Source organism: Abramis brama, assembly GCF_963993115.1.
Source record: "Abramis brama genome assembly, chromosome: 7".
Classification (NCBI taxonomy): domain Eukaryota; kingdom Metazoa; phylum Chordata; class Actinopteri; order Cypriniformes; family Leuciscidae; genus Abramis; species Abramis brama.
The window spans coordinates 24,956,689-24,983,993 of NC_139969.1; the positions used below are offsets into that span (position 1 = coordinate 24,956,689).

At 37.7% G+C, this 27,305-nt stretch overlaps 2 protein-coding genes across 4 annotated transcripts in view; both read left to right on the top strand.

Annotated features, from left to right (window-relative positions):
- Nucleotides 1–20,225, top strand: part of arhgap29b (Rho GTPase activating protein 29b) — a 42,311-nt gene extending 22,086 nt beyond the window's left edge. The window contains exons 1-21 of one of the 3 annotated variants that reach the window (XM_084119091.1): nt 2,465–2,815; nt 3,476–3,572; nt 4,427–4,499; nt 6,411–6,465; nt 7,348–7,503; nt 7,593–7,657; nt 8,097–8,207; nt 8,298–8,378; nt 8,456–8,623; nt 9,062–9,199; nt 9,781–9,971; nt 10,304–10,476; nt 11,157–11,288; nt 12,195–12,293; nt 12,755–12,918; nt 13,003–13,191; nt 13,282–13,419; nt 15,125–15,351; nt 15,516–15,819; nt 15,923–16,025; nt 18,476–20,225. In XM_084119091.1, the coding sequence (XP_083975217.1) occupies nt 4,443–4,499; nt 6,411–6,465; nt 7,348–7,503; nt 7,593–7,657; nt 8,097–8,207; nt 8,298–8,378; nt 8,456–8,623; nt 9,062–9,199; nt 9,781–9,971; nt 10,304–10,476; nt 11,157–11,288; nt 12,195–12,293; nt 12,755–12,918; nt 13,003–13,191; nt 13,282–13,419; nt 15,125–15,351; nt 15,516–15,819; nt 15,923–16,025; nt 18,476–19,383 (3,459 nt within the window). In that variant the 5' untranslated portion in view covers nt 2,465–2,815; nt 3,476–3,572; nt 4,427–4,442 and the 3' untranslated portion in view covers nt 19,384–20,225. Of the gene's footprint in view, nt 1–2,464; nt 2,816–3,021; nt 3,045–3,475; nt 3,573–4,426; nt 4,500–6,410; nt 6,466–7,347; nt 7,504–7,592; nt 7,658–8,096; nt 8,208–8,297; nt 8,379–8,455; nt 8,624–9,061; nt 9,200–9,780; nt 9,972–10,303; nt 10,477–11,156; nt 11,289–12,194; nt 12,294–12,754; nt 12,919–13,002; nt 13,192–13,281; nt 13,420–15,124; nt 15,352–15,515; nt 15,820–15,922; nt 16,026–18,475 lie in introns of those variants that run through there. The other 2 variants (XM_084119092.1, XM_084119090.1) reach the window with 2 other exon arrangements.
- Nucleotides 20,226–21,268: 1,043 nt separating this feature from the next.
- Nucleotides 21,269–27,305, top strand: part of abca4b (ATP-binding cassette, sub-family A (ABC1), member 4b) — a 48,089-nt gene continuing 42,052 nt past the window's right edge. The window contains exons 1-5 of the mRNA XM_084120849.1: nt 21,269–21,588; nt 22,624–22,734; nt 24,160–24,253; nt 24,392–24,533; nt 25,159–25,298. Of these exons, the coding sequence (XP_083976975.1) occupies nt 22,669–22,734; nt 24,160–24,253; nt 24,392–24,533; nt 25,159–25,298 (442 nt within the window). The 5' untranslated portion in view covers nt 21,269–21,588; nt 22,624–22,668. The remainder of the gene's footprint in view (nt 21,589–22,623; nt 22,735–24,159; nt 24,254–24,391; nt 24,534–25,158; nt 25,299–27,305) is intronic.

The following is a 27,305-nucleotide window of genomic DNA, read 5'->3' on the forward strand; positions in this document are numbered from 1 at the left end:
CGGGTCGGATGCGGTTTGGATCACTGCGGGTACGGGCGGGTGCGGATTTACAAAATCAGACCCGTGCAGGACTCTGACGTAACATTCCCGTCCCTCTCCTCCTGCCCTCTGCCTCAGCACCGCTCTACTCAATGGCACTGCTCTGCCTCACTCTCTGTACCCCGTTCCCCATTTGCTGCAGCTGGGCTTAAAAAGGTAAACTGTGTGTGTATGTGTGTGTCTTATTATACTTGTGTGGACCAACCTTTGACAGGCCACCATCATTGTTCGGACATTTGTAGTTGTGAGGACATTTTGCCTGGTCCACACAATGTTTAACAAGCGATTAAACTCTTACCAGTTAGGTTTAGAGGTATGGTGTGAATTAGGTTAAGGTTAGGGTTAGGCATGTGCCAGTAATGGTTAGGTTTAGGGAAAGTGTGTGGGTTAGACATAGTAAAATCAATGGTAAAGTCAATACAATGTCCACACAAGTATAGCAAGACAGGAGTGCGTGTGTGTGTGTGTGTGTGTGTGTGTGTGTGTGAGCGGACCTGCCAGCTTTTGGTAAATGTGAACCGTTACGCGTAAGGTTACTTTCACTGTGGGAACATTCGAGCCGAAGTCTGAAAAAAGAAAAATAAAGTTTTGGGAGGTGTTTTTTCTTAGCAAATCTATCAATCATGTTCAGCAGTAGCCCTTCTGAACAAGTGTGTGTGTGTGTGTGTGTGTGTGTGTGTGTGTGTGTTTGTTTTGCAAACTGTCGACGCCATGTGGAGGGCAAAAAACATTTAAAGATTGTGGCCAGTACAGTACAAAATGTCTATGTTTTCTTTATTAAAAGTATTGTAATCAAAAATATAGGTTTTATTGTTTTTTTTTTATAACCAATTTCTAGCCAGTGAATGGGGAAATTACTACGTGCAAAGTAATGGAGTTGCAAAAGTCTGCCAAAAGCTAGCGACTTTCTGTTAAAGAGTGTTGCTGTATCGCAGTATATCGAGTGAGAGGTTGTTCTCCCTCTCTCTGTTGAGTGACAGAGGAGCAGTGGAGAGCTGTGGGCGTGTCGTCACTCATACCTTTGCGTGAAATATATTTTTGGTTTTAGTGGAGCCGTAGCGATCACGATGACAGCTTCGAGATAGCGACGGGTAACAGGTAGTCTTACCGGGCCACGTTCCACTAAGTATTTCATACTTGTTCTATTGTCCGACAACAGAAACAAAAAACATGTGAATGAGAAAAACGTCATGAATTCAGCTCTATCAAAATACTGTGTATGTGCACAGAGCCCCAACTTTTCATGCTGTTTTTAGCTAGATACACAGACCGCAGAGAAGAGGCAGTGAGAACTGAAGACTTGCATGTTCATTTGAACACAGTTGTTTAAACGTAAATTTTGTTTTGGTGATTTATTGAACATAAAATATTTTGTGGAGAAAGTACAAGAGAGAAAGATTGAGATGAATAAACATTTAAGCAATCTGGTTAAATGTACAAAATATAAGGTACAACTGTAGAAAATAGCAATTCTCCAAAGCTTGGGATATATGATATATACCGGTATTTTACCCTAGTTTGTCAGAATATTTTACTTCAGATCCATTTCATACACAACACCAGTAGGCTAAATGGATTTTGCATTTAAACACATAGCTTTACAAAAGGTCTATCCATTTCAGCAATATAATTGACAAAAACGGTTACAAAGATTTGATAAATCAAAATAATTTAGAGTCAAAAACACATAACTCATCAGTTTATGCCTATGTATACCAGATGCGTAATGTGCCTTGGTGCGAGCAGATGCAATTAATTTAGAAGTCCGATAATAGTTAATATTTTCTAACGTTAGTGACTGATTGCGAATACAGCTTGACTGTGAGAGTTTGGACTTTTAAACTGATATCAGCAAGTAAAATAGCAGTGTATGAACTAAAGTAGAGAATAACTTCTGTTTTAGTAGTGTGGCATTGCAAGTAGAGGAAAGCAGGTGGCATTGTGAAAGACAACAATCTTTGCACAACTATAATACAGATATAACGGTATTAGGTACAATATCACATCTGTTTCAAAATATATCTCGATATGATAATATCGGTATATCGCCCAGCCATAGTTGTGATAACTTGACTCGCACTGTAGCAGCTGAAAAAGTCTTGAAAATGTCCTGGAAAAGTCCTGGAAAATCATTTCAAGAAAAGAGTGGGAACCCTGCACAAGTATGTGGTAATATTCATTCTTAGGTTTTTTCTTTTTTTTCTTAAAAAAACCCAGATTCTTTAATTGACAGAATTTTAAAGAAGTCTGTCCAATGACGCAGAAAATGCTTTCAAGGTTTTTTTTCTTTGAGAGAACTACTTTCTGAATGTAGCCATTCCCAACCTGTATTTGAGCTGTGAAGTGGAAGCATTGTTGTGGAACTGCAGGATGTCCTGAGGAAGAAGTCAGCGTTCCATTGCAGGGGCCACTGAGCCGCCCGCCTGCATTCAGAAGCAGAGAGGCATGCACCAGAAGCCACGCACCTCTCTCGCTCTCTTCTCCAGTGCCGTCTCCTCCTATGGGTGGCAGTTGAAGTTGGGGATTCCCATCTCTGCCAACAGTCGCTGCTTAAAAATGCACCCATGCGGAACTGGAAACTACAGCTGAAGATGTTGCTTTTTTTAATTGCCTCGTCACTTTTTCTTGTATGTCAGGAAAAAGTGGAAGTCGAGCTTTACTGTGAACTAGGCTGTGGTGTTAGTTCCTGAATTTCTGAGGGAGTTGTGCTTTTGGTTAATCTATGCTTTACCCTGTCAAACTTGGATATGACGGCAAGTGCAAGTTAAAGTTGTTGGTAAGTTGGGCGAAAGTTGTTTGAACGTCCTCTGAATGTTTTGAGAGTTCAAGCTTTTTGTCAGTGTTTCCTGTAAAGGGGAGGCTCAGCTAGCAGACAGGAAGCTCTTGGTAAATGCACGTTTTTTGCTTTTCAGAGACTTTACTTGCTGTCTGTCACAGATTCAACGTCAATAGGATGTCAATTTATCGTCTAACTGCTCAAAACATGGAAAATTAGCACCAATGTGGTGGGTCATAAATCATCTTCTTGAAACAATGAAGAAAAGCATCCTTTGATTTATTTACATGCAAACTGTTCAGCATTGTGTTGTACTCTTGGGAAGCATGTCTTTAGTACAAAGCAGCATTAGACTCTAAATAAGGAAGAACCTAGAAGTTCCTTTTCTTTGGGCACCACAGAGTTCAAAATGAGTCTGACTTTAAAGCCTATTAAAATTGGTTTCCTGTGAAATGAGTGAATTATATATTATCGGAAAGTGTTGGATCTGCTCATCGTCCTCAGTAGCTATGGTGGTGCTCCCAGCTGTTGACAAATTCATATTGCCATAAACACAGTGAGATCTAGCTCTATGCGCTTGTTTCTCATCATCATCTAATAATAATTGTACTTTTGGTGTCTTTTGGCTCCACTTTTTATGTGGTTTTTCACTTCCCACAGGCGTGAATGTCAAGGAAGTCAATAAAGAAAACGAAGGCACTATATTTGGTGAGATATACACATCGATCGACACTTTGGCATTCACCTTTGGCAATGTGTGAGTACCGTAGCCCTCTCTTCTGTAATTAAACGTGTATTATGCTCTGTATAGATTTACTTCCAGTTTCCATGTTCTGATTTTACAGCACATGTCAGCTGTGCATCCTGTAGTCACTCTCTTAACGCTAGTTAAATGAACGCTCGCAGTGTTACTGTAAAGGGTTTGTTCACCCAAAAATGAAAATTCTATCAACAATGGCCTCATCCTCTTGTCATTCTAAACCCGTAAGATTTTCTTTCATCTTCAAAACACAAATCTTAGAGGTATTTGTCCCTCTATTGAAAGTCCATGCAACCAAAACTTTGATGACTTTAATTAAAAAGTTCATTAGAACATGAAGTAATGCATATGAATCAAGCAATTTAATTCAAGCCTTCTTAAGAGACACCATTGTTTTATATGATGAACAGATTTAATTTAGCTTTTTATTCACATATAAACATTGATCAGCGCACATACCTAGAGCACATCAAATATGGTCAACTGAAACTGGAACAAACCTCATTGGTTCTCACCCATCAAGCAAGTTTGTTTGAGCTTTTGTTTACCATATTTCATGTGCTTTCAATGGTTAGAATATGTTTATATGTAGAATTCATGTTTCAAATATGAAAGTTATGCAGGTTTGGAATGACATAAGGATGAGCAAATGATGACAGAATTTTCATTTTTGGGTGAACTATCCCTTTATACTGCTCATATTCTTTATTTAAAATGATCTATTTGTGATTATATTATTTGATTATTATATTTGTGAAAACCAACATCATAATATTGTAACAGTGTTATGTATGGTCAAGTTATGTTGTGTGCAGTGTCCCAGCAGTGACTTGTCTTTCTTTTTCACTCAGAGTGTCTGACTTCCTTATGGGAGATGTGGACAGTGGCTCCAGGTTGGGGTACCCCCAAGCCAGAAGAAGTTGTGTAAGTTGTCACCTTCATTGCTTTTTTAAAACACTGGTCACAAGTTGAGCCTTCAAAGGTCCTTAAATAGTTCACACAAAAAAAAGTCATCATTTACTCACTCTCATGTTGTTCATACCCATGTGCTATTTTTTCAGTGGAACAGCTCTTTTCCATACAACAACAGTTCATAGTGACCACGTCTGCCAATAAAAAGTACCATAAAAGTAGTCCTTATGACTTGTGTGCTGCGTTCTATGTCTTAGCCATATGATAGCTTTATGTGAAAAGCAGACTGAAATTTTAGCCATTATTCACTATTTATAAACCCAATTATCATATGGCTTTAGAAATGCACTACCATTCAAAAGTTTGGGGTTGACAAGATTTTTAAATGTTTTTAATCCTTTTGAAATGCGTTTATTTGATTAAAAATATTATTACAATCAAAAAACTGTTTTCTAATTTAATATAGAGTATCCCTGCGATAGCAAAGATGAATTTTCAGTAGCCATTACTCCAGTATTCATTTTAATATGATAATTTTAATATGCTGATTTCAGGAAGCACTTTTTACTATTATTAATGTTGAAAACAGTTGTGCTTCTTAATATTTTTTGTGGAAACTGTCATGCATTTTTGTCAGGATTCTTTGTTGAATAGATTGTTCAAAAGAACAGCATTAATTTGAAATAGAAATCTTTAGTATTATTATAAATGTCTTTAATATCACTTTTGTTCAATTTATTGCATATTTGCTGAATGAAAGTATTAATTTCTTTAAAAAAAAAAAAAAAATCGACCTGTCTCCAAACTATGAACACTAGTGTATAGTTGTATGGACTAGTTTTATGGCATTTTTATGTCCTTTTTGGCGCTTAACAGGTGTGGTCACTATGAAATGTTGTATGGAAAAAACCCTGAATGAAGATTCTACAGAATTCTTAGCATATAGCATATTTTTAGAACAAGCATGAACAAAAAAACATATTTTTAGAACAAGCATGACTAAATAATTACGTTTCATTTTTTGGTGAACTATCCCTTTAAAGGTAGGGTAGGCCGTGTTTTACAGAAACACTTTTTGTTATACTGGTTGAAACTCTCTTTACATCCTGATAGCAATCAATTATATAAGTGGTCTAAATATATAAAAGATTACATATATCTTCTGTGGAAGTCTCGGGACCAAAAAATGTTTGTCCAGTCATTGCATATGGTTCGATATGATACGATGCCCTATCTGCCCGTCAACCTATGTATTTCCATACCTCCGCGCAGACATCACACGTCAACAGTGTGTTCTGTAAGACGGCTGTGCAGAGTTGTAGACAGACAGTCACTGAGCATCACAAACAAACAGCAGCCACCTTTTACAGTTCCTCTTGAACCAAAACAACGGGCTCATGCTGTGTTCATGCAGTAACTACTGTAAATAAGAGATGGCAACCCGTGATGTTCTTTTTAGATTTATGTGCTTCTATGGCAAAACTGTCAACGGCGAAATGAATCTCCAGCAGTCAGGTTGAACAAGCCAACATTCTTTAAGTTATTTATGTTTATTATCATTGTAATGTTATGTGCTTTGAAGCATGAGGTAATTTAACACCTAAATTTACTGCTTTGCAGACTCTGCTCTGGTTATGCGTGTTCATGTGTTTTGAAGAAAGTGTGGCTTTGGAGACGCTCTGAAGGGATCTTATGATTTCAAAGTTGCTAGCCTCTTCGAAAATGCCTACCCTACCTTTAAGTTTAGATGTCTTTGAAAATAGTGAAACCTGGCTGGCACCTGTGATTTAAAGAGCAGTGTTCTCAAGCTTTGATTGACCTAGATGTTGAGAGACAAGATGAAAGAGAAGCACCTTCTCATCCCTCACCTCTGTAATCAAACTTCTCATCCCGTGTGAACGTCTTTCCCTTTATCTCCTCTAGTCTTTTGATAACCTCTCTGAAGATTCACGGGGCTGCAGTCAAAATGATCTGGCAGGTAAATGGATTTCCTTTCTTCTTTATGTAGCCGCCTTTTACATCTTTCTATCACTGTTTTTATCACAAAGATAGCAGGCTTGTGCCGTCGAGGTGTTGCAGTAAATCACAACGCTCATTTTATTTTATGTGCCCCCAACAGAAATGCAAACTCAGAGTTTGAAGTTAACTTTAAGTTTTCTAGTTTAAACAAACCATACATGAAAGGTGTTGTTCTAGCAGAGAGACAGATGAGCAGTACTGACTTGGGACATAAACGACAAGAGAGCTCTACACACCCCATACCTTCACACTTGTGTTGTTTTTCATATACATTCTTCTTGTTTGCCAAATGGTTGACATTCTTTGGGTTTTTTTTGGACATTTGTGTGAGGAATGGGAACCACATGTGGCTTATTGGGCGGGGTGCTTGGATCCAGCGCGGCTGAGCTGCGTGTCAGTGCATTTGACGAAGGTTAAGCAGAGATTTTATGAGATGATCTCACACGCTCATGCCACGCAATATATCGTACATGCATCTAATGTGAACACAGATTAGTGTCAGTTTTAGAAACATCTCTTATGGGAAACGTGGAGACTATTTAGTCCTCTAACAAGCAAGTCTGCCACCAATTTGAGGGCTGTCGCTGCCTTTAATAAGGCTAACTTGTAAAATTTGCCTTGTAACATTTGGCCTATAAACCAAATAAGGAGGTAACATTTAATAGTAGATTTTAAATGACTTTAAATGTTTTAGAGAGCGCAGAGACGAGGTTGAGGAAATATAAATGTCTTCAAAGGGTTCCTCTGTGCATTTTTAGCAATCTTTTTAAACAATGTGGAGCGTTTGTGTATTTTTTGTATGCGTCTGTTCATATGCGGTGTTCTGGGTGTGTGTTTCCAGATCATGCTCTGTTTCCAGAGCTGTCCACTGTGGAGCAGGTGGACCTCCTCCTGCTGAAGAATGACAGTGGAGTAGAGTCGGCCTTGCTCTATGCCAAGGCCTGGTCAAAATACACCAAAGACGTGTTGGCCTGGGTGGAGAAACGCCTCAGCTTGGGTCAGTCCATTCTTAAAGCCTGATCTTACTTGTTTTGAGTCTTCAAGGTTGATCTTTAGTGTTTCACGTGGTCTCTCTGTGTTTGACAGACATGGAATGTGCAAAAGGTTTTGCCAAGATGGCAGAATCTGCAAAGGCAGTAGCAAGTCAGCAGGTGATGGTCTTTTTAGTATGTTGTTTTGATCAAAGGTGATGCTCAAACATTTATGGTCAGTACGATTATTTATAAAGGATGCATTAAATTGATCAAAAGGGACAGTAAAGGTATTTATAAGGTTACAAAAGATAACATGAAAAGAAATGCTGTTCTTTTGTCTGTCACTGTTCACTGAAATGTTAAGCAGCACAACTGTTTTCAACATTCAACATAATAATAATAAATGATTCTTGAGCATCAAATCAGCATATTAGGATAGCATATCTGAATATTCTTCAGTGACACTGAAGACTGGAGTAATGATGCTGAAATTGTCATCACAGGAATTAATTGCATTTTTAAAAAATCGTACTGACCCCAAACTTTTGAACGATATTGTATTTGGTTTTGGGCCTCTAAGTGACATTATTGTGTGACTGTGTGTCTTTATCTAAAGGACTACATGCCATTCCGGGATATTTACGTCTCTGCCTTTAAAAATGAGATCGAGTACAATCATATTCTGCTCCAAACGGCTACAGCTCTTCAAACCAACAAATTCATACAGGTATATTCAGTTGACTCTGCTGTACACTTTTAGCTAACTATTCAACAAATCATTTCCTGTAATTCCATACAATTCACATCATTCCAACAGCCACTGCTGGCCCGCAAGAATGACCTGGACAAGCAGAGGAAAGAGATAAAGGAACAATGGCAAAGAGAGCTGAAGAAAACGGTACCTATGATTACTTGAATTTCATCACTAACGTTTCTTAAGAACGATAGCGCTTTATAACCCATGCGTGTTTTCAGAGCGAGGCTGAGAACGCTTTGAAGAAGGCTCTTCTGCTGAAGGTGCAGAAGAGAGAGGAGTACGAGAAGGCACGCAGCTCCACCAGCCGCACCGAGGAGGAGCAGCCAACGGCAGGAGGCAGGACTCTGGAGAAGAAACGGAGGGTGGAGGAAGAGGCCCTACAGAAGGTACTGCAGAAAGTGCTCTTTAAAGAATTTTTAAAACTCTAAATTCAACTCCAACACCATCACAGACTGCACAAACACACACACACCCTTGCTTTTATTGTCCTCGTTTACTGGGCATCAAAGTGGCAATAAGAAACAGAGTTTGTGGGAATTCATTTGATTTTTCTTAACATCTGATGCACTGTCTGAAAATTTGGCCATATAATCTAAACATTACTGTTGCTATAACAGCTCTAGCAACTACATAGCATCACACTAAACACCACTCAGCACACTGTAGCAAATGGGCGAACATTTTCTTCATAAAATGTTTCATTTTTGTAAACCTTGGTTTGGTTTGGTGCTGCTAATGACATACTGCGGCTTAAAACAGGCTAGTAAAATCACTATGATTTTATTTTGTTTGACTCTCACGGTCTGTTTTTGTGGTGACTCCAGGCAGAGGAAGCGCAGGAGCAGTATAAAGCCTGTGTGGCTGATCTAGAGGCAAAGAAAGTCAGCTTGTCAAGCGCTAAGAGTGAGATCCTCACTCAGATTCGGAAGCTGGTCTTCCAATGCGACCTGACTCTCAAAGCGGTCTGTATCACTACATCCCTTTATAACACTACAGTTCAAAAGTTTGGGGTCTGTAAGATTTTTAAATGTTTTTGAAAGAAGTCTAATATGCTCACCAATGATGCATTTATTTGATCAAAAATACAGCAAAACAGTAATATTGTGAAATGTTATTACATTTTAAAATGATTTTAAAATGTAATTTGTTCCTGTGATGGGGTCATTACTCCAGTCTTTAGTGTCACATGATCCTTCAGAAATCTTTCTAATATGCTGATTTGCGGCTCAAGAAACATTTCTCATTATCAATGTTGAAAACAGTTGTTCTGCTCAAATTATTTTGTGGAAACCATGATACATTTTTTTCAGGATTCTTTGATAATAAGTTCAAAAGGACAACATTTATTTGAAATAGAAATCTTGTTACATTATAAACTTTTTATCCTTTTCATCCTTGCTGAAAGTATTAATTTATGTCAAAACATAATTCTTATTGACCCCCATCTTTTAAATGGTTGTGTTTCTATTGAAAAGACCTTCATGAAAAGAAATTATTTGTTTTTCTATTATTGCATACTGACTATTCTCATGAACTCTTGTAGGTGACAGTGAACTGGTTCCAGATGCAGCAGGCTCAGACTGTGCCTCTATCTGTAAACTACCAAGCTCTAAGTGAACAGGCCAAAAAATATGAGCCAGGCCAGCGCTACTCGGAGTTTGTGTGCAGCTTGCCTAAAGAGCGAGTGTGGCTGGAGTCTCTGTCTCAGGACATCACCACTTCCTCAAAAACTGGGTTAGTCCACACTCCAGTTTCCATGCAAGCCATGCATTGTTTGCATCTTCCTCAGGAAGAATGATGAACGAAACAAGGGTCGGTCTTGGCGTGTTGTTTACCCAAGTTCTGCTGTCTGTAATCACTACCCTGTGCAAACTCTGCTTTTCAGTTTAACCTCTGAATCACACCCATGTACAAACATACTGGCCATTGCTATCACATCTCTTTACAGTGCATTCAAATTTCACGCTTGCCTTTTGAGTAACCCATTTCACAATCAGCAGAGATTTTGCACAGCCTGTTTTGGTATTTTTATAAAGCCTGCTTTAACAAGTTTCCTTCATTTCCAGAATGTCCCTTCATAAGAGGTCTCAGAGCAGCACCCGCTCATCCCATGGGAATCTGTCACAGGGTTCTGTTACCTCTGCGGATAACCACAGTGCAGATGAGGTCGAGTGTACCGCACAACCCTGCAAGACCAAGATCGCAGAGAGACGGTCCAATAGTAGTATAGACATGCAAGGTAGAAGATATTGTATCTTTGTCAATAAAGATCTAGGCTGGTGACTAAAAGTTTGTAGGTTTACAATGATAAGTTTCTGTGGCACTAAATGGAATGAGAACAATAATGACATAATTCCCCTTCTACCACTGTTTGGACTAACAGATAATCCTGGCCCAAACTCACACAATTGGTTGAGCCAAAGTTGCTACTTCAGGCTGTTTTTACACTCTTTGGGGGACATCAACCTACTCAACTTGCATTTGTTATACTCTAAAACTCCAAGACATTTATTTTCTTTCCAGTTAAACAAAATCCTAAGATGTTTGCAACTATGAGGCACATTTGTGAGGAAAGCTTCAATCTCCTGTACAGGTTATTAGCTTTATGGCCACTGTGGGTTTTTTACCCAGCACTGGCCGTTCAAAGCAGTCAGGATTAAGGCCCAAACCCAGATCGGCTCTCGGCTTCCAAAAATGCCCTGGTGCTATGACATCATCAGCCTGCTGGATTACAGCCTGATGATTCAGGCTGGATGACTAAACTAAAGAATTAAGAACATCAGCTGAAAGCTATGAACTGAATGAAACATTCAGGCAGACTGATTCCCCAAACACATACAGGACTTTCTCCCTCAGTTTAATGGAGACTAGAGATTTCAAATGGAAAGTTAATTCTAAGGTCAATTCTGTGTGTTGTAGCGTTAAGGACGCAGGGTTCACAGCGGGCCTGGAGCTCAGGCAGTGCTGGCGGTGGAGGGATGTGCAGTGACTCAGAGAGTGCTGGGGGAAGCAGCGAGTCACGCTCCATGGACTCCCCCACAGCCAGTCCAGGTGCTTTTTCTGACACACATTTCATCCTACTCTCCGTTACACAATATGGGACATGTCTTAATATGAAATACTTAATTTAAAATATATCACAAGTACATCTAAAAATGGCTTCTTATATCTGTTCATTTTCTGTGTAATATCTATTTATTCGTTCATTCATTTCACCTTGTCTTTGCCAAAAATAGCCTTCTTAACTGGCATTAAAGAATATACTATTATTTCCCCTATGTATTTATTTATTGACTGATTTCATTCATTCATTCATTTAGTTATTCATTCTATTCTGACATTAAACAGTATACTACTGCTTCTACTATTTTTTTTGTATTTTTGTTTTATTTTCCATGCCAGAAAGTATAAGTATACCGCAGAAAGTATAAATTTTATTGTTTAGGAAAATATTTGTATAAATGTCATAAAAACATATTTTTCATTAAACAATTTACAGCAGATAATTTATAATGTTTGTAATGTGCAATTGTTGCTGGAAATTCTACAGCTGTTGTGGCAGTTATCATTTCATGAATGACATAGTTGCATCAGCAGAATTTAACATAATTTGCTAAACAACGTTCACAATATCACAGAAAACCAGGCATAAAAGCATATGTGTGATCAACAAATCGTTGGGATGTGAGAATATAAGCAATGACCCGATCAGGCATGTGACAGTTTTGCCAGACATCCTGAAATGCTTTCACTCCGACCAGGGGCATCAGCCATTATTGTTGAGCCTTGTATATATTATATCCCAAAAAGAAGTTCCTCTAAATATATTGCTGTTTTAGGCACGTTTGTAAGTTTTGATTGTAATGTGGTTGACCTAGTTCTCATTGGACAGGACGGAGAAGTGCTCTGCAGGACGGAAGTATCTAATGTGTGTGTTTGTGTGTCTTCATGCTAAAGGGGATTTCAAACGCAGGCTTCCCAGAACTCCCTCAACTGGTACCATGTCTTCTGCAGATGACCTGGATGAGAGGGAACCACCTTCCCCATCAGATAATGGTTGGTAGTACAAACTGAATAGCGTGATTGTGGCCGTCTGTGTTCATAGATGTGTGAAAACACACGCAAGTGCTGAATTGCTCGCACCCATGTTTTTTCTCTATGCAGCTGTACAGATAGGCTTGGTGTTGACACTGGCGAAATGCCACAGTTAGCAGTTCCTGTCTCTCCACCAAAAGTGTTACATTTCAGTAATAATTGTTGAATGTAAACACATGTTAGACTAATACATTTGAGGAAATGGAGAGAGGGTTGTGCTTCCTCAAAAGTACCAAAAGAGTCATTCATTTAATCAGAATACAAACCAGAATCATTACATTTCTTTTAGTTCCCATCCCCACTCACATTTAAGACTCTTGATTATCCCATTTCCAAACTAGAAATTCGTTGATGGGCCAGAAGACTGTTTTTAAACTATTGGCAAATTAGCATTCGAAACACATTGTCTCCTCTCGTCTCAGGACTCTCTGAGATGGTGTTGGAAGCGGCCAGTTCTCCCGGCCCTTTCCGCAATACTCAGATGTCAAAAGCAGCGCACACCCACAAGTTGCGGAAACTGAGAGCGCCTTCCAAATGCAGAGAGTGTGACAGTCTGGTGGTGTTCCACGGGGCTGAGTGTGAAGAGGTACATCATCATCAACACCCACACTGATTGAGTTCACATTGTTCAGTAGAGCCGTTTGTCATTCTATAATCTCTTATTCCGTAGTGCTCCTTGGCCTGTCATAAGAAATGCCTGGAGACTCTTGCCATTCAGTGTGGTCATAAGAAGCTCCAGGGCAGACTGCACCTGTTCGGGATTGACTTTGCCCAAGCTGCTAAGAACAGTCCCGACGGCATCCCCTTCATCATAAAAAAATGCACCTCGGAAATCGAGAGTCGTGCCCTGAACATTAAGGTAAAGAATTGAGATGTAACTGAAAGAAATTGCTTTAATTCAATGCTTGAGTCATCTTGTTAATGACGCCTACTTTCGGTGCATTTCAAGGGCATTTATCGTGTGAATGGGGCGAAGTCTCGTGTGGAAAAGCTTTGCCAGGCCTTTGAGAATGGAAAGGACTTAGTGGAGCTTTCTGACCTCCACCCACATGACATAAGCAACGTTCTCAAGCTTTACCTAAGACAGGTGTGGTGGGACAAATAATCCCGGTTTCATCATGTCTTTATGAAACTTTATGACATATTAGAGTGCAACAGCGCCCGTCCGGTTTTTCAGTGTCCATGGTTTCAGATTTTTTTTTTTCAGACTTCAAGTCTTCATTGAAGTTATAAGCCATGAACCAAACCAACCAGCTATTAGGTGAATCACAACATTACAAACTTTGTTTTGAAGCAAAACAAGTATTTGAAAATCAAATAAAAAGACAAAGCTACAAGACTGTATACTTAATGACTTTAATAATGTAAAGAATTCAACCTAATGAAGCATTGCAAATGACAGTAATACTTCCTATCCTTTTATGTATTGTAGCAGTTACCCACGTGTGTGGTGAATATGAATGTAATGAAATGTGATGCGTGTAATGTATGTAAATCATTGTGAATGTATTGTATTTTAGAATTATTCTAGGTGTAACAGGTCATGTAGAAACATTGATAATCAAGTCCACTACTAATTTCCTTTTTAGGGACAATAAAATATATAATAATCCAAATAAAAATGATGGATATATATAAATCTATTGATTTAAACATGTTGGTTGTAAATATGCATATGTATACACAAATATTTAAGTATTTTGAGAGCGTAGGGAGACCGTCTTGATTACATTATTCACAGTGCTTCATGGCAGTGGGCGGAGATAACAAGATCTTTTGGCATGGTTTGCTTGTTACGATTCTCTGATTGGTGGAGATTTCTCTGCAGAATCATGGAGTTTTTTCACCAGGAATTTAGCTGTTAAACATGATTATTTAAAAAGTAAGTTGAAATAAAGTGGGCTGATGGCTTCAACGAAAGCATATACAATCGATTAACAACCTTGTAGCTCACAGTACGTCTTTTTTTAAAGGTTTATACATTAAAAATCAGTTCCTTATAGAGAAAATGAATTGGATTTTTACTAGCTGGACCCCACTGTTGCACTCTAGTGCAGGAAGTAAAAAACTCCATTCAGTTTCTCCATGGGGAAATTGATTTTGAATGATAACTCATAAAGCTTTAAAGAAAGCCTTACTGTGAGCTACGCGGTTGATAATCAATAGTATTTGCTTCTGTTGAAGCTGTTCGTCTACATTATTTCAACTTACTTTTTAAATAATCGTGTTTGACGGGAATTTGTGGTGAAAAAACGACTTTACCCATGATGCTGTACAAAAAATTCCATCAATCAGAGATTCGAAACTAGCAAAATATGCCAAAAGATCTCGTTAGTTCCACCCACTCCCATGAAGCACTGTGAATGATGTAATCAAGTCAAGATGTAATCAAATACTTAACGTTTGAATATATATGAATATTTTGCAATAAACTTAAAATATATTATTTTTATATAAATAATCAACATCTTTAAATTAGTGGTTTTAAATGTCTTTATTGTTTATAATTTGATTATGCTGTTTGCAATGTTAATAGGATTGTAGTTATTTCTATCACTAAAGCGTTAAAAATTAATTAGTCTTGTACCTTTGTATTTTTGTTAGATTTTCAAATACTTTTTTGCTTCAAATCAAAGTTTGTAATGTTATGATTCACCTCATAGCTGGTTGGCTTGGTTCATGGCTTATAACGCTATAGGCTTCCATTGCTTTTCTCATTTCAATTTTTTTTTTTACTTTTTGTTGATCGACATTGCCTGTAAAAAAGAATAATGTTTTTTTTTTTTTTTTAGTTGCCAGAGCCGTTGATTCTGTTTCGGTATTATAATGATGTCATTGGGCTGGCAAAAGAGACTCAGAACCTGGATGAGACTGACTCTGCTAAAGAGAAATCGCCAGGGGAGCAGCTGTGCCTCAGCATTGAGCTTAAAAGAGTTCTCTTCAAAATCAGAGACCTCCTTCGCCAACTTCCTGCAGCCCATTACAGAACCCTGCAGTTCCTCATCACACATCTGCACAGGTATGCTAACACAAACCATAAACATAAGCATCTGTAAAATAAAATGAATGTTGCAAAAAGCAGGAATCCATTGTCTGAATCTGGTTTCATTGCTTGAAGCCCTTAAATGTGTTTAGTGAGAGGGCAATATAAATCCACCACTCTAAAACATCATTGTCCCATAGAGTAACCGAGCAATCTGAGGAGAACAAGATGACGGCTAGTAACCTGGGTATCATCTTCGGTCCCACGCTCATCAAGCCAAGGCAGTTGGAGACGGAAGTGTCGCTGTCCTCTCTGGTTGACTACCCCCACCAGGCCCGCATGGTGGAACTGCTCATCAGTTACCACCAGATGATCTTTGATGTCCCCCTCAGCCCTGTGTCTCCCACCAGTCCTACGGCATCACAGTCTTCATCTGTGCCCAACATGCAGGACAAAGAGCCAAAACTCAGCCGCCACTCCCGATCTCTCATGGATATCAAAGAGGTGAGATGAGCCAGAGAACGGAAGCTAGACCTCACTTGCTTTAAGGACATTTTTAGGAAATGTCAGCATTTATGATTTGTGATCTGTGTTATTCTTCATACAGAGTGCGAAAGTCAACAAGAGACACTCGTCTGTGATTACCTCTGCACAGCTTATGGAGGAAGTGAAGGAGATGAAGACAGGGGATGATAGAGCACAAACACCTGGTTAGTATGAGGCTGGCTATTTTCATAAATGGATGGATGGCTATTTTCATAAACGGACATTTCACCCCTCTTCGTTTTCAAAAATAACATCGTGCACACGAACCCGTGTATATGCTGTCAAGAGCATGCCAAACTTGTAGGTGGCAGTGTAACGAGAAGCTCAAGCCCACATTAGCCAATCAGAATCCCGAAAATAGTCACATTCTGTGACGTCGCTGCCTAAAACTCAGTTTTTCTCAGTTTACATGCAAACGAAGTTTTCCAAAATCCCCACTCTGGCCGGAGTTTTTAGAAAGAATCGTTTTGAGAGGCGAATTCTCCGTTTGCGTGTAAACGAAGGGCACAAACGAAGGGAAATGTCTCTGTTTTTCAAAATAGCCATGTACGTGTAAACGGGGCCTGAGTGTCTCTACTCATCTTTGGTGAAATTAAAACTGATAAACCATGGCAGCATGAACATTTTTTTTATATATATTTTGTTTAAAAACATTGTAATAATACTGATAATCAGTGTTGGGGTTACGTAATCAGATTACTTTTTTCAAGTAACTTGCAAAGTAATGCATTACTTTTAAATTTACAACAAAATATCTGAATTACTTTTTCAAAAAAGTAACGCACGTTACTTTGTTTTCCCATCTATTGACTAAGTGATTAAGTGCAGAGGCGTTGTGTGCGCTATGAACATGATGGTTACTGACGTGATTAAGTGCAGAGGCGTTGTGTGCACTATGAACATGATGGTTACTGAAGTTCTAGACTAAATGTGAGCATGCATATACTAATCTCACTTGCACAAAAACAGATTCAGTATTCATCAAAATGAATAAAATCAGTGAAATAAAAATCAGTGAAAGAATACTACGCAAACCTCCAATAATTAAATGTTAAATTAAACAAATATTTTTATGCATTTAATCTCACTTTATTGATGTAAAGTTATTTATTGTTGTTTATTTATGTACTTGCTGCTGCTGACTTTTGATAATTCAGTTAAACCATAAGCAAAAATGACTTTAGATTTTTAGTTTTTATTGTGAATTAAGCGTTGAACTTTCTTCTCCTGCATTCTATTCTTCTGCAATCCAGAATGACAGCACAGCTGAAAGGATTGTTTGAGCTGTGCCCTCCACTGTACACTTGTGAATTTGCATTTCCTTCAGCCTTATTACTTAAATTATGGCGTGAAAGGCCTTTACATTGAAAAAAAATCATTAATAAATATTGGGTAATTGTAGTAATAACTTGGTAATAACATTCAGAACTTTGAAAGCTTTGTGCATTTACTATGAGATTTTTTTGTTGTTGTTCAAATACTATATGATTTTTAGTTTAGAAAAATATGAAGTTATGACTGTTTTATAAACTTTTATACAATGGTCTGGGTGAATACTCGATTCTGATTGGCTGCAGGCTGTCCATTAAAAAGTGATAGAGGACACCTAGTAAATAAACAGTCAGGCGTAACCAGGGAAACCAAGTTATTGTTTGTAAAAACTTTAGATTTCGATTGTAAAACTAATTAAAATATAAACTAATGTTTTAAAAATGTGTTATTTGGCAAGTGACCATGGTATAAGCGGGTTAATGCCCTTCGAGGTGTCCATTGTCAGGTATTAATGGACTTCGGCGGAGGCAACCGTTCACGCCTCGCCGTCGTCCATTAAAGGAACACTCCACCGTTTTTTGAAATAGGGCTTATTCACCTTCTTTCCTACATTTAGATAGGTGGGCAAATGCATTTTTTTTCTCAGTGCATGCATTGTTTTAGTTTGACAGGGTCGGCGCTAGCTTAGCTTAGCATAATGAATGGAATCCTTTGTTGCCAGCTAGCATGTCCTGAGTAAAAGTGATATAAAAAAAAAAAAAAACCCCACCTAATTACTTCTTGTGGCCTGCGTATTCACAACAAGTACAAATAGCGATGCAGATTAACACTAGGCGATTTCCTATGCAGATATTGACTTGGGACTATATTAGGGGGAAGCACAGGTGAAGCACTGATACTTGGGCGCAGAGATATCACGCCCAAGTAGCAGTGCTTCGCCTGTGCTTCCCCCTAATATAGTCCTTAATATATAAGTCAATATCTGCCTAGGAAATCACCTAGTGTTAATCTGCATCGCTATTTGTACTCATTGTGAATACGCAGGCCACAAGAAGTAATTAGGTGTTTTTTTTTTTTTGTATATATCACTTTTACTCAGGACATGCTAGCTGGCAACAAAGGATTCCATTCATTATGCTAAGCTAAGCTAGCGCCAACCCTCTCAAACTAAAACAATGCATGCACTGAGACAAAAATGCATTTGCCCACCTATCTAAATGTAGGAAAGAAGGTGAATAAGCCCCATTTCAAAAAACGGTGGAGTGCAATAAGAGGTTACTGAGAGTCTCTTTTGAAAGAATAGTTTGTATAATGAAGTTTAACAGTATTTTCTTCTCTCCAGTGGGTGAGGGCTCAGATATAAATGGGGTTGACTCATCTTCTGTGGACATGCAGAAGGCCACATCTGTGTTCAGCCGGCCCGGTGCCAACAGCCGATTGGTGCAGCTGCGTCCCCAGCGCTCCAAGCAGGTGTCTCGACCAATCAGCATGCCCGTGGACCGACTGCTCAACGAGCACAACAGCCGCAGCACCGTGGAGCATGAACACTCGCCTGCCGTCATTCAGGAGACTACTGAACCGGAGAAGCCTTTGACACCACGACTCTCAAACTATTACAGGAACCCCTTCATCGACACTCAGACGCTGAGGAGGACATGGGACAGACAGTACAGACATTACGACGTGACACCCAGAACTGCAATGATAGTGGCCAACCTGCCACCTTCTGGCGGGCCGAAACGGTCTGAAATTAGTGTTGTACCCCACACCATCGCTGCTAGAAAAGATGGTACAAGTCAGTCCAGCGGGGCTCCAATATCCTTCCGAGCTCCACGGACACTAAAACCACCTCCTGGAACGTTCTACAGACCTCCATCAGGAGGCCCATTCAGGTCATTTGACTCGCTGTCAAAAACCGTTTCGGCAGCACCAACCACTACTACAGGAACAGTTTACACAACAGCCATTACCATATTACCAACATCAGCAACAGTCTCCACTGCAGTGACGACGCCCCCCGCCACACCAACAACGCCCAAGCCCACTTTTACAACAGTGACAAGCACTGTATCAGGAGGAGCGGAAGAAGGACTGTCGGAAAGCGAATCGCTAAGCCCCATCACGCTCTCGCCGCCTCAGTCTCCAGGATCCAGCGCTGAGGAGTTTAACCCAACAGACGCCAAACCCCTCTATCAGAGACGCAGTCGCCGTATGCAGGAGCTGGAGCAGCGAGAGGCACATTTTGTTTAAAACCCTTCTGGGGTTCTCTAGGGCAGTTTTTGTCACACTTGGTACAGTATTCTCCTGATATGTGACAGTGACTGATACCTCCACAGCCCTCACAATGTCAATGTTAATACTATCTACGGCTTTATATCTGTATGTCTTTTTGTGCCATACTGTATATATGAAATTGTTTTAATATCCCTTTGAGAAAGGGCAAAAATATTACAGGAGAGGTGAAACGTCTCCGTGAATTCTTTTCTGGATTACTAGCTCTTTGTTAATGTCCCTTTAAGCTACTGTATGAGCCGGAAATATCAGCAAAGGTCCAAACATTTGTGACATTCACTTATCTGTAAGTGAGCACTCTTTTATGTAATTTTTGTATATTGTTTCTGAACATTTATGCCAAATGTGTCTCATTCTCATTATCTCCTTCACTGTGATAAGATGGCCAAGAGACACTTCTATATCATTAAATAATCAGTTATATTAATGTGTTATTAAAATCAGAAGTTCTGTGTAATAATTGTATCAACTCAACAGGAGTGTTTATAGTGTTGTCTGTACTGTAAATGTATGGCAACCTGTTCATTGTGATGCACTTGCTAAGCCTAACCACCGCATCATCACTGCCTTGGCATGATGTAATACAGTTACTGCCGGCTGTTTTTTTTGTTTTATAGTTTGTCTCTCAGAAACGCTTCTGCTCTTGCGTGTTTTAGGCTGCGTAAGTGCATCTGTTTCTGTTTTATTTCAGAGTTACATATGCATTTGTTTTCATTTTGTACACATAACCTTCTGCCATAAACATACCAACAATTCTTGAAGACGTGCAACATTTGCGATTAAATATTTAGTGAAAACTAGTTTTATATTTTCTGCACATATTTCTTTTCTGTTTTGTCCATTTACATGTATTGTAAAAGTGGATTAAATATAAAGACTACATTTTTTTAAAATTTCGGAATGAAAATTGAGTGGCCACTGTGATGCTATGGGTTGTTGCCAGGGCGTTGTTATGCAGTCGCTGAGGTGTTTCAGGAGTTCACACTTGCATATAATTAAATAGAGTAAAGGTTATGCGTATTTGGCATGCTGTCCAAGGGGATAGGGTTTATTTATTTATTTTGTTTATTGAAATAAAGCTGAAATAAAATATAAATATTAGATGAAAGGCTTAAAATAAAACTTAAAATTAGAAATGTTGACTTGGCACTAAAAATAAAATGTGTTTAAGTTTCAGCACTAAAATTATTAAAACTGAATTTACTATATAAAAAATTACTATACACTAAAAAATTGTTTTTCAAATAAAGCAAAAATTATTGGAGTAGATTTTACACATTTTAAACTTTCGTGTTTCAGTCAATGTTACTTGCCGTTTCTTTGTAATTAATTGTGAAAATTGAACAGTGTAAAACTTAAACTAAACATATGAAAGTAAAAGTTATATCAGAATCTTAATAAATACTGTAAGAGTTTAAAAATAATATCAAAATGTCATTGGCACCAACATTTAGGTTTTTGTTTTTTGGCCCATTTTATCATCTGCCGGGGAAAAAATGTGCAATTAGAGACAAACAGTGTGGATAGAATTATGTTTAATACTTCAAAATAATAATAACAGTTATTCCTGCTTTAGCAAACACTACTAATTAAAAATGTGTACATTTAAATATCATGTATTATGATTTAATCAGGTGAGAATGTTCAGTATTTCTTGTCAAAGTTTAATTCAGCTGCTGTATTTTATGTGGAGGCCAAACCAGTGTTCTGCTTCTTGCCTATTGTCCTCACTCCCTGTGTATCTGTAACTGTCCGGGACAGACTCTGTCCCTCCTCATCCCTAATTAGACACGTCACCTGAGCTCCAGCACTGAGCTGCTCAGCTCTGACTCATCCAACAAACACAGAAATAGGAGATATGAAATACAGAACACATACTCCAAATGCCCATATAATACATAATATAACACAACACACATTATTAGCATCTCCTAATCCATCGATCCACCACATGTACATGTAAAGAAATAGTAGTCATGTTAAAATGGAGGGCTTTACTGATGGCCAAGTTAACCCAGCAGATTAAGGCAATCAGATTAGTGGTATCACCTGAGTCGGTCAGGAGCTGCAAGTTTGGCTGTTGTGTTTCAGCGACTATCATGGATTGTAATTATGTACATTTACATGCGAATATTGAGGGACTCAAATCTTTTCAGCACTGAGGTAAGCATACCTTTTTTGGTCATACACTACCTGTTCAAACGTTTATGATCAGTGAGATATTTTTTATTTTTTTTAAGAAATGTGTACTTTTATTCAGTAAGGATACATTCAATTCATCAAAAGTGACAGTAAATACTTGTTTATAATTTAACAAGATTTCTATTTCAAGTAAATGCTGTTCTTTTGAAACTTATTGTTTCTAAAAGAATCCTGAAAAAAAAATGATCACGTTTTACTCAAAAATATTGAGCAGCACAACTGTTTTCAACATTGATATAATAATAACTGTTTCTTGAGCAGCAAATCATCATATTAGAATGATTTCTGAAGGATCATGTGACACTGAAGATTGGAGTAATGATGCTGAAAATACATATTTATATAGCCTACATATACAAGAGACTTCCTTCAAAAACATTAAGAAATCTTACTGACACCAAACCTTTGAACAGTAGTGTACATTCACGACAGGTTAAAGTTGTTGGCCTCGGTAGAGAATAGCATGTTATAGGCTAGCCTACCTAAAATAAGACATTTTAATTCTATCATCATTTAGCCATAAAGATCAAGTATACTTGCAATATATCTGTCAAAAGAGACTAAGATGAGACATTTGTATCTGAACCTGAGCTCAAAGAGCTTTAATCAGTGTTTGTGTAAAAAGATCACTGTGGAAAATTAGATGTCTTACAGACATAATAACAGCTCTGTCTGTGACTGTTTTGGTCTTGCTGTAGTCATTGCTGTGGCTCAAAATAGTTCAGTGGTTCAATGCTAGGCCCACATTTTCCTTTAAAGATTTGTGACCCAATTTCACATGACTAACAAACAAGTCTCCAAGCACTAAAACTGCTGTTTAATTTTTATATATAAAGGAATGACTGTTGGTCGTCTAAACTCTGATCACATGGTCACACATGTAAAGCTCTACAATGCTAACAGTACTTTAGTATCTGTCACTTGAATAGGCTATAACATTTCTGCAAGTTTTCTCTCAGGTTGATTGTAAGAGTGAAGTATGTGATGTGTTGCCAGGTTTGTTGTGTTTTGGTGACCCCTGCAAGGGGTTGAGTTGGAGCCATGAACACAAGCAGCAAGATCCGTCTGCTGCTGTGGAAGAACTGGACACTCCGCAAGAGACAAAAGGTACAATTAACCGATTCAACGGAGTCCGGGACACAAAACAATCATCATCGCAGGCTGTAGTTTCTAAAGCCTCAAGAAAGACAGCTTATATTTAGCGCGCTCTGTTTATATCATTTAATACAAGCCTCAGATATTTGGTTCTGAGTGCAGGATTTAGGCAATGAGGTGTGACATACCACACAAAACCAAAATATAAGACTGTGAAGCGGAAAACTGAGTGTTGGATGTTTTGAAAGAGTGTTGTTTCGCTTCAAAGTGTACACTCTAAAAATGCTGGGTTGATTCAACCCAATGTTTGGGTCAAATATGGATGAACCCAACCGTTGGGTTTTAACAACTGAATTAAAAAATTTAAACCAGCGGTTAGGTTTTGATAAAATTTTGATCCTAACAAACAAACCAGTATTTTTTTCGAGTATATTTTTTTAGTAAATAATGTGTGTACTTTTTTTGTCGACTGTTTAACATCAGGGCAACACTTTTCAGTAAGGTTTAATTCTATGCATGATTTATATACTGGTACCAAATCGTTCATTTGCGAATTTGGAGAATTTTATTTAGATTAATCTGTCAATATTTGATATTAAATGTTAGCCTACATCCTCATTTCGCATATTTTTACAGTGAGATTAGGCCTACCCCTATCTCAAAATGAATATCTGTATCTGAAAATGAATATCAATTTGATCATACTGTATAAAATGTTAATGCTTAAATTCAATTTTTTTTTTGTTTTTATTGTTTTCTTTTCCATTTATTTAGACAAAATAGTATAGAATTTTAATATTGGCCATTTATCAGTTGAATAACCATAACATGAAAATAATTATTGTATTGCTCAAAATTGCTGTATAGTTATTGTGCATCCTTAAATTCTTTAAAATTAATGCATTATGTATTTATGACCTAACAAAGAACAATAATTCGTTACAGTATTTAGTAATCGAGGCCCATAGAGTAAGATATTTCCTGTATTTCTGTGGTAATTATGACAAAAGCTGCTTGTTATAAAACTTTTTATCATCAGAAACTGAGAGTATTGATAAAATAAATGATATAATATATGAATTAACCACAATTCATTTTGTGTTTTCAGAAGGTTCTTCAATAAAAACAAAAGTTATTGAGTATAGGGGGTGAAGAAGTATCATTTCAGTTTTATCATCTTCATTTTTAATTTATAGTCAAGTTAGATTGTTTTAGTTTGTACAACTTGAAATGTTAAAAATGCATTAATGTATAAAATAACATTTTATAAACTAATAAATACTTTAAATAGTACAGTATTTATTAATTTATTAATGTAATAATTGATGTTTACGACCTGAGCTTTTTTTGTATTACAAACTGTTACCAGCATTGCTACAATCCTACATTCAGATCTGACGTGTTTCTGAACATACTGCTCTCTTGTTGTGTGTACAGATTCGCTTCCTGGTTGAGATTCTGTGGCCTGTGGTTTTATTCATTGGACTTGTCTGGCTACGAAGAGCAAATCCCTTGTATCGCCAACATGAATGTAAGAATACACATTAATGTAACGTAGTTCCGGTTGTGCAATGTCACACTCACAGCCATATAATGATAATGATAAGAGTTTTCAAATAACAAAAAGTTTCCAACAACATCTGTCTGCTCATCATATCTGTAAATGCAGGTCATTTTCCCAGCAAGGCTATGCCCTCAACGGGAATCCTGCCTTGGATCCAAGGGATTTTCTGCAATGCTAATAACCCATGTTTTCGCCATCAAACCCGAGGAGAGTCACCCGGGGTCGTTTCCAACTACCACAACTCCATGTGAGTCAGACGCTCCTCCACAGCTCGAATCTGGAAGATTTTCCTATCTAGCACATGTTGTGTTGTGTAGGCGTTCAGAGATAGTCCTCTGACACAATTCAGTTTAGATGAAAAATGTGTCTTCCCATGCAGAGGAGTTTTGCAGGACTGTAATCAGTGTTGGGATTGTAACATTTTGGGATTGTAAATTTAGTCTTATCCCAATAAGAAAGCTTTTTTTAATGGAAGTTAATTCCACAAAATGGTGGGACCCAGCCAAAAAAATATGTTCTGTAAACGTTTTGCTTATTAAAATGTTACTTCTAAATGTTCTCTTCCATTTTTAAATGTTTTAATACTGTTTTTTTCTTGGTTATATGAACTTAATGGGAAAACACATAATGGGAATGTTACTTTTCAATGTTTTCCTATAACATAATGAAACGATCAACTAAACGCTTCAGTTAAAAACATTCCATGGACGATCATTTTTGAGAACATTATAAAGACCAGATACCCATGAACGAATGTTCTTTTCTGGAAGAATGTTTGTTCATAACTTTGAGAGAACCTTGTTTTTAATTTACATGTACTTCCAATCCAAGTTCCAGGTTATCATTGTTACTCATTTCTATACTCTCCTTAGACTGGCACGGTTTTACATGGATTCTCAGGAGCTGCTGTTCAACGACACTGAGTTCCGTCAGCTTGGTCGTTTGTGGCATGAAGTTACTATCATGAGCAACTTCATGGAGACGCTGCGCACCAATCCTGAGCTGGTGGCAGGTATGTAGAGCGTGGGTAGGGTCTGCTGTCTGACCCATAACCTGGCCCTCAGAGGAACTGATGGGACCTCTTTAATGGATCTGAGTGATGGATGGAGAGAGTGGGCATTTCCTCTCTTGTGCTTCCACTCCTCTTATACCTGTTTCCTTTTCCTGCTCCCTCTAATGGGTTGATGACTAGTCCTTATAGTGTGAGGGAAAACCCAAGTCTTTCTTAATAGATGAAGTGAATTTTTCTGCTTTGGGAAAGTACTTTTTTTTTTAGGAAAATATCCAGTGATCAAGATTTTTCTAAATAGGATGTGTTCTCTTATTAACATATTTAGTTTGTCCTGGGACAACATTCCTGTTAAATATAGTCCTAGCCATGAAATTAGAGGGAAATTATTTCTCATGTCATTCAAAATATGTAAGAATTTCTTTCTACTGTGGAACATGAGGTGAACTTTTATTGAATGGCTCTTTTTAATATAATTACTCTACTGTTTTTAAAAGTATTTTATGCTCCCCAAGGCTGCATTTATTTGATAAAAAATATGGCAAAAACAGTAATATATTACTAAATAATAAATTCGAAGCTGAATTTTCAGCACCATTACTCCAGTATTCAGTGTCACATGATCCTTCAGAAATCATTCTAATATGAAGATTTGCTGCTCAAGTAACAAAGGGGTTTAAAGGGGTGTTTAAAGGGGTGGTATAATGGGTGGTAAGTTTTAGCTCAAAATACCCCACATATATGTTTTTACTGCATGTTAAAATTGTCCCTTTTTGAGGGTCAGTAAAAACGCATCGTTTCGTGTGTTCCTTTAAATGCAAATGAGCTGCTGCTCCCAGCACAGAGGTCTGAGCTTCAAGAGCTCATGTGTATTAGTATCATCGATTACCTCACTCTGACAAGCACTAAAATGTCAGAAACTGTTCTGCCTTTTATGTTTAAACTGGAGTCGGACAATGATGGAGAGACTCAAAAAGAAGTGACAACATGTAGAATGCAACAGGATGTTTCTGAATGGTTAGTTTATGAATTAATGTTGCTGATGTGTGGAGTTAACTATTCAAGTCTTTGATTAGCATATTCTGTCATGATAATCTATAAAATCGCTTGTAAGATGCTTACAGAGTGACAAGCAATTGCATTTGTGTTACGTACTGTATTGCATGTGAAAAGAGGAGGCGACAGCTTGAGCAGACTCACAAATGTGCTGTACTACAACAACTCTTCCTCTTCTCAATATGGACTGCGTGTTCCCGGGGGCGGGGTTTATGTAAATTTTAGGGTTAGTGATGTCACTAACCCAGGAGGAATGTCGTGTAGTCCGTACCAGCCGTTTGTTGTAGTCCTTAAATAACTATTTCTTTAAAAGCAAATATCTCCCTTTGCTTTGAACTTTGAGCGTTGTAACTTTGCAGATGTTGTTTATGCTCAAACAGCAACATTACACACTAACTAAAGTTAGAAAAGTGAAATCATAATCAACCACCCCTATAAAACAGTGAAGCATTTTTTCACGATTCTTTAATGAATAGAGGTCAAGCATTTATTTAAAACAGGAATCTTTTGTTACAATGTAAAAGTCTTTACTGTCACTTTTGATCAATTTAATAATAAAAGTATTAACCTAATTTGTTTAAAAAAAAATCTTACTGAACCCAAACTTTTAAACAGTAGTGCATAATTTAATACAATAATGCCAACTTAAAAATAATTAAAAAAAAAATGCCATTAAAGTATCATAAAAGTTCATAAAAGAAAATTGAAGTATTATTCATAAACATCTTGTCTACTATTAGGCCTATTCCAGAAATGTTCTAGGACCAATTAGGATTTTGATCCAGGGACACATCCTACTTGGAAAAATATCTCATCACAGTGATCATTTGCATCTTTTTAATGTCACATAAAATACATTTTCATAATATGTCTTATCAAATCTTTTAGTAACAGTAACAGCCCTATTAGTATATCTCTGAACACCTTTAACTGCAGTGAATTAGTTGGATCTGT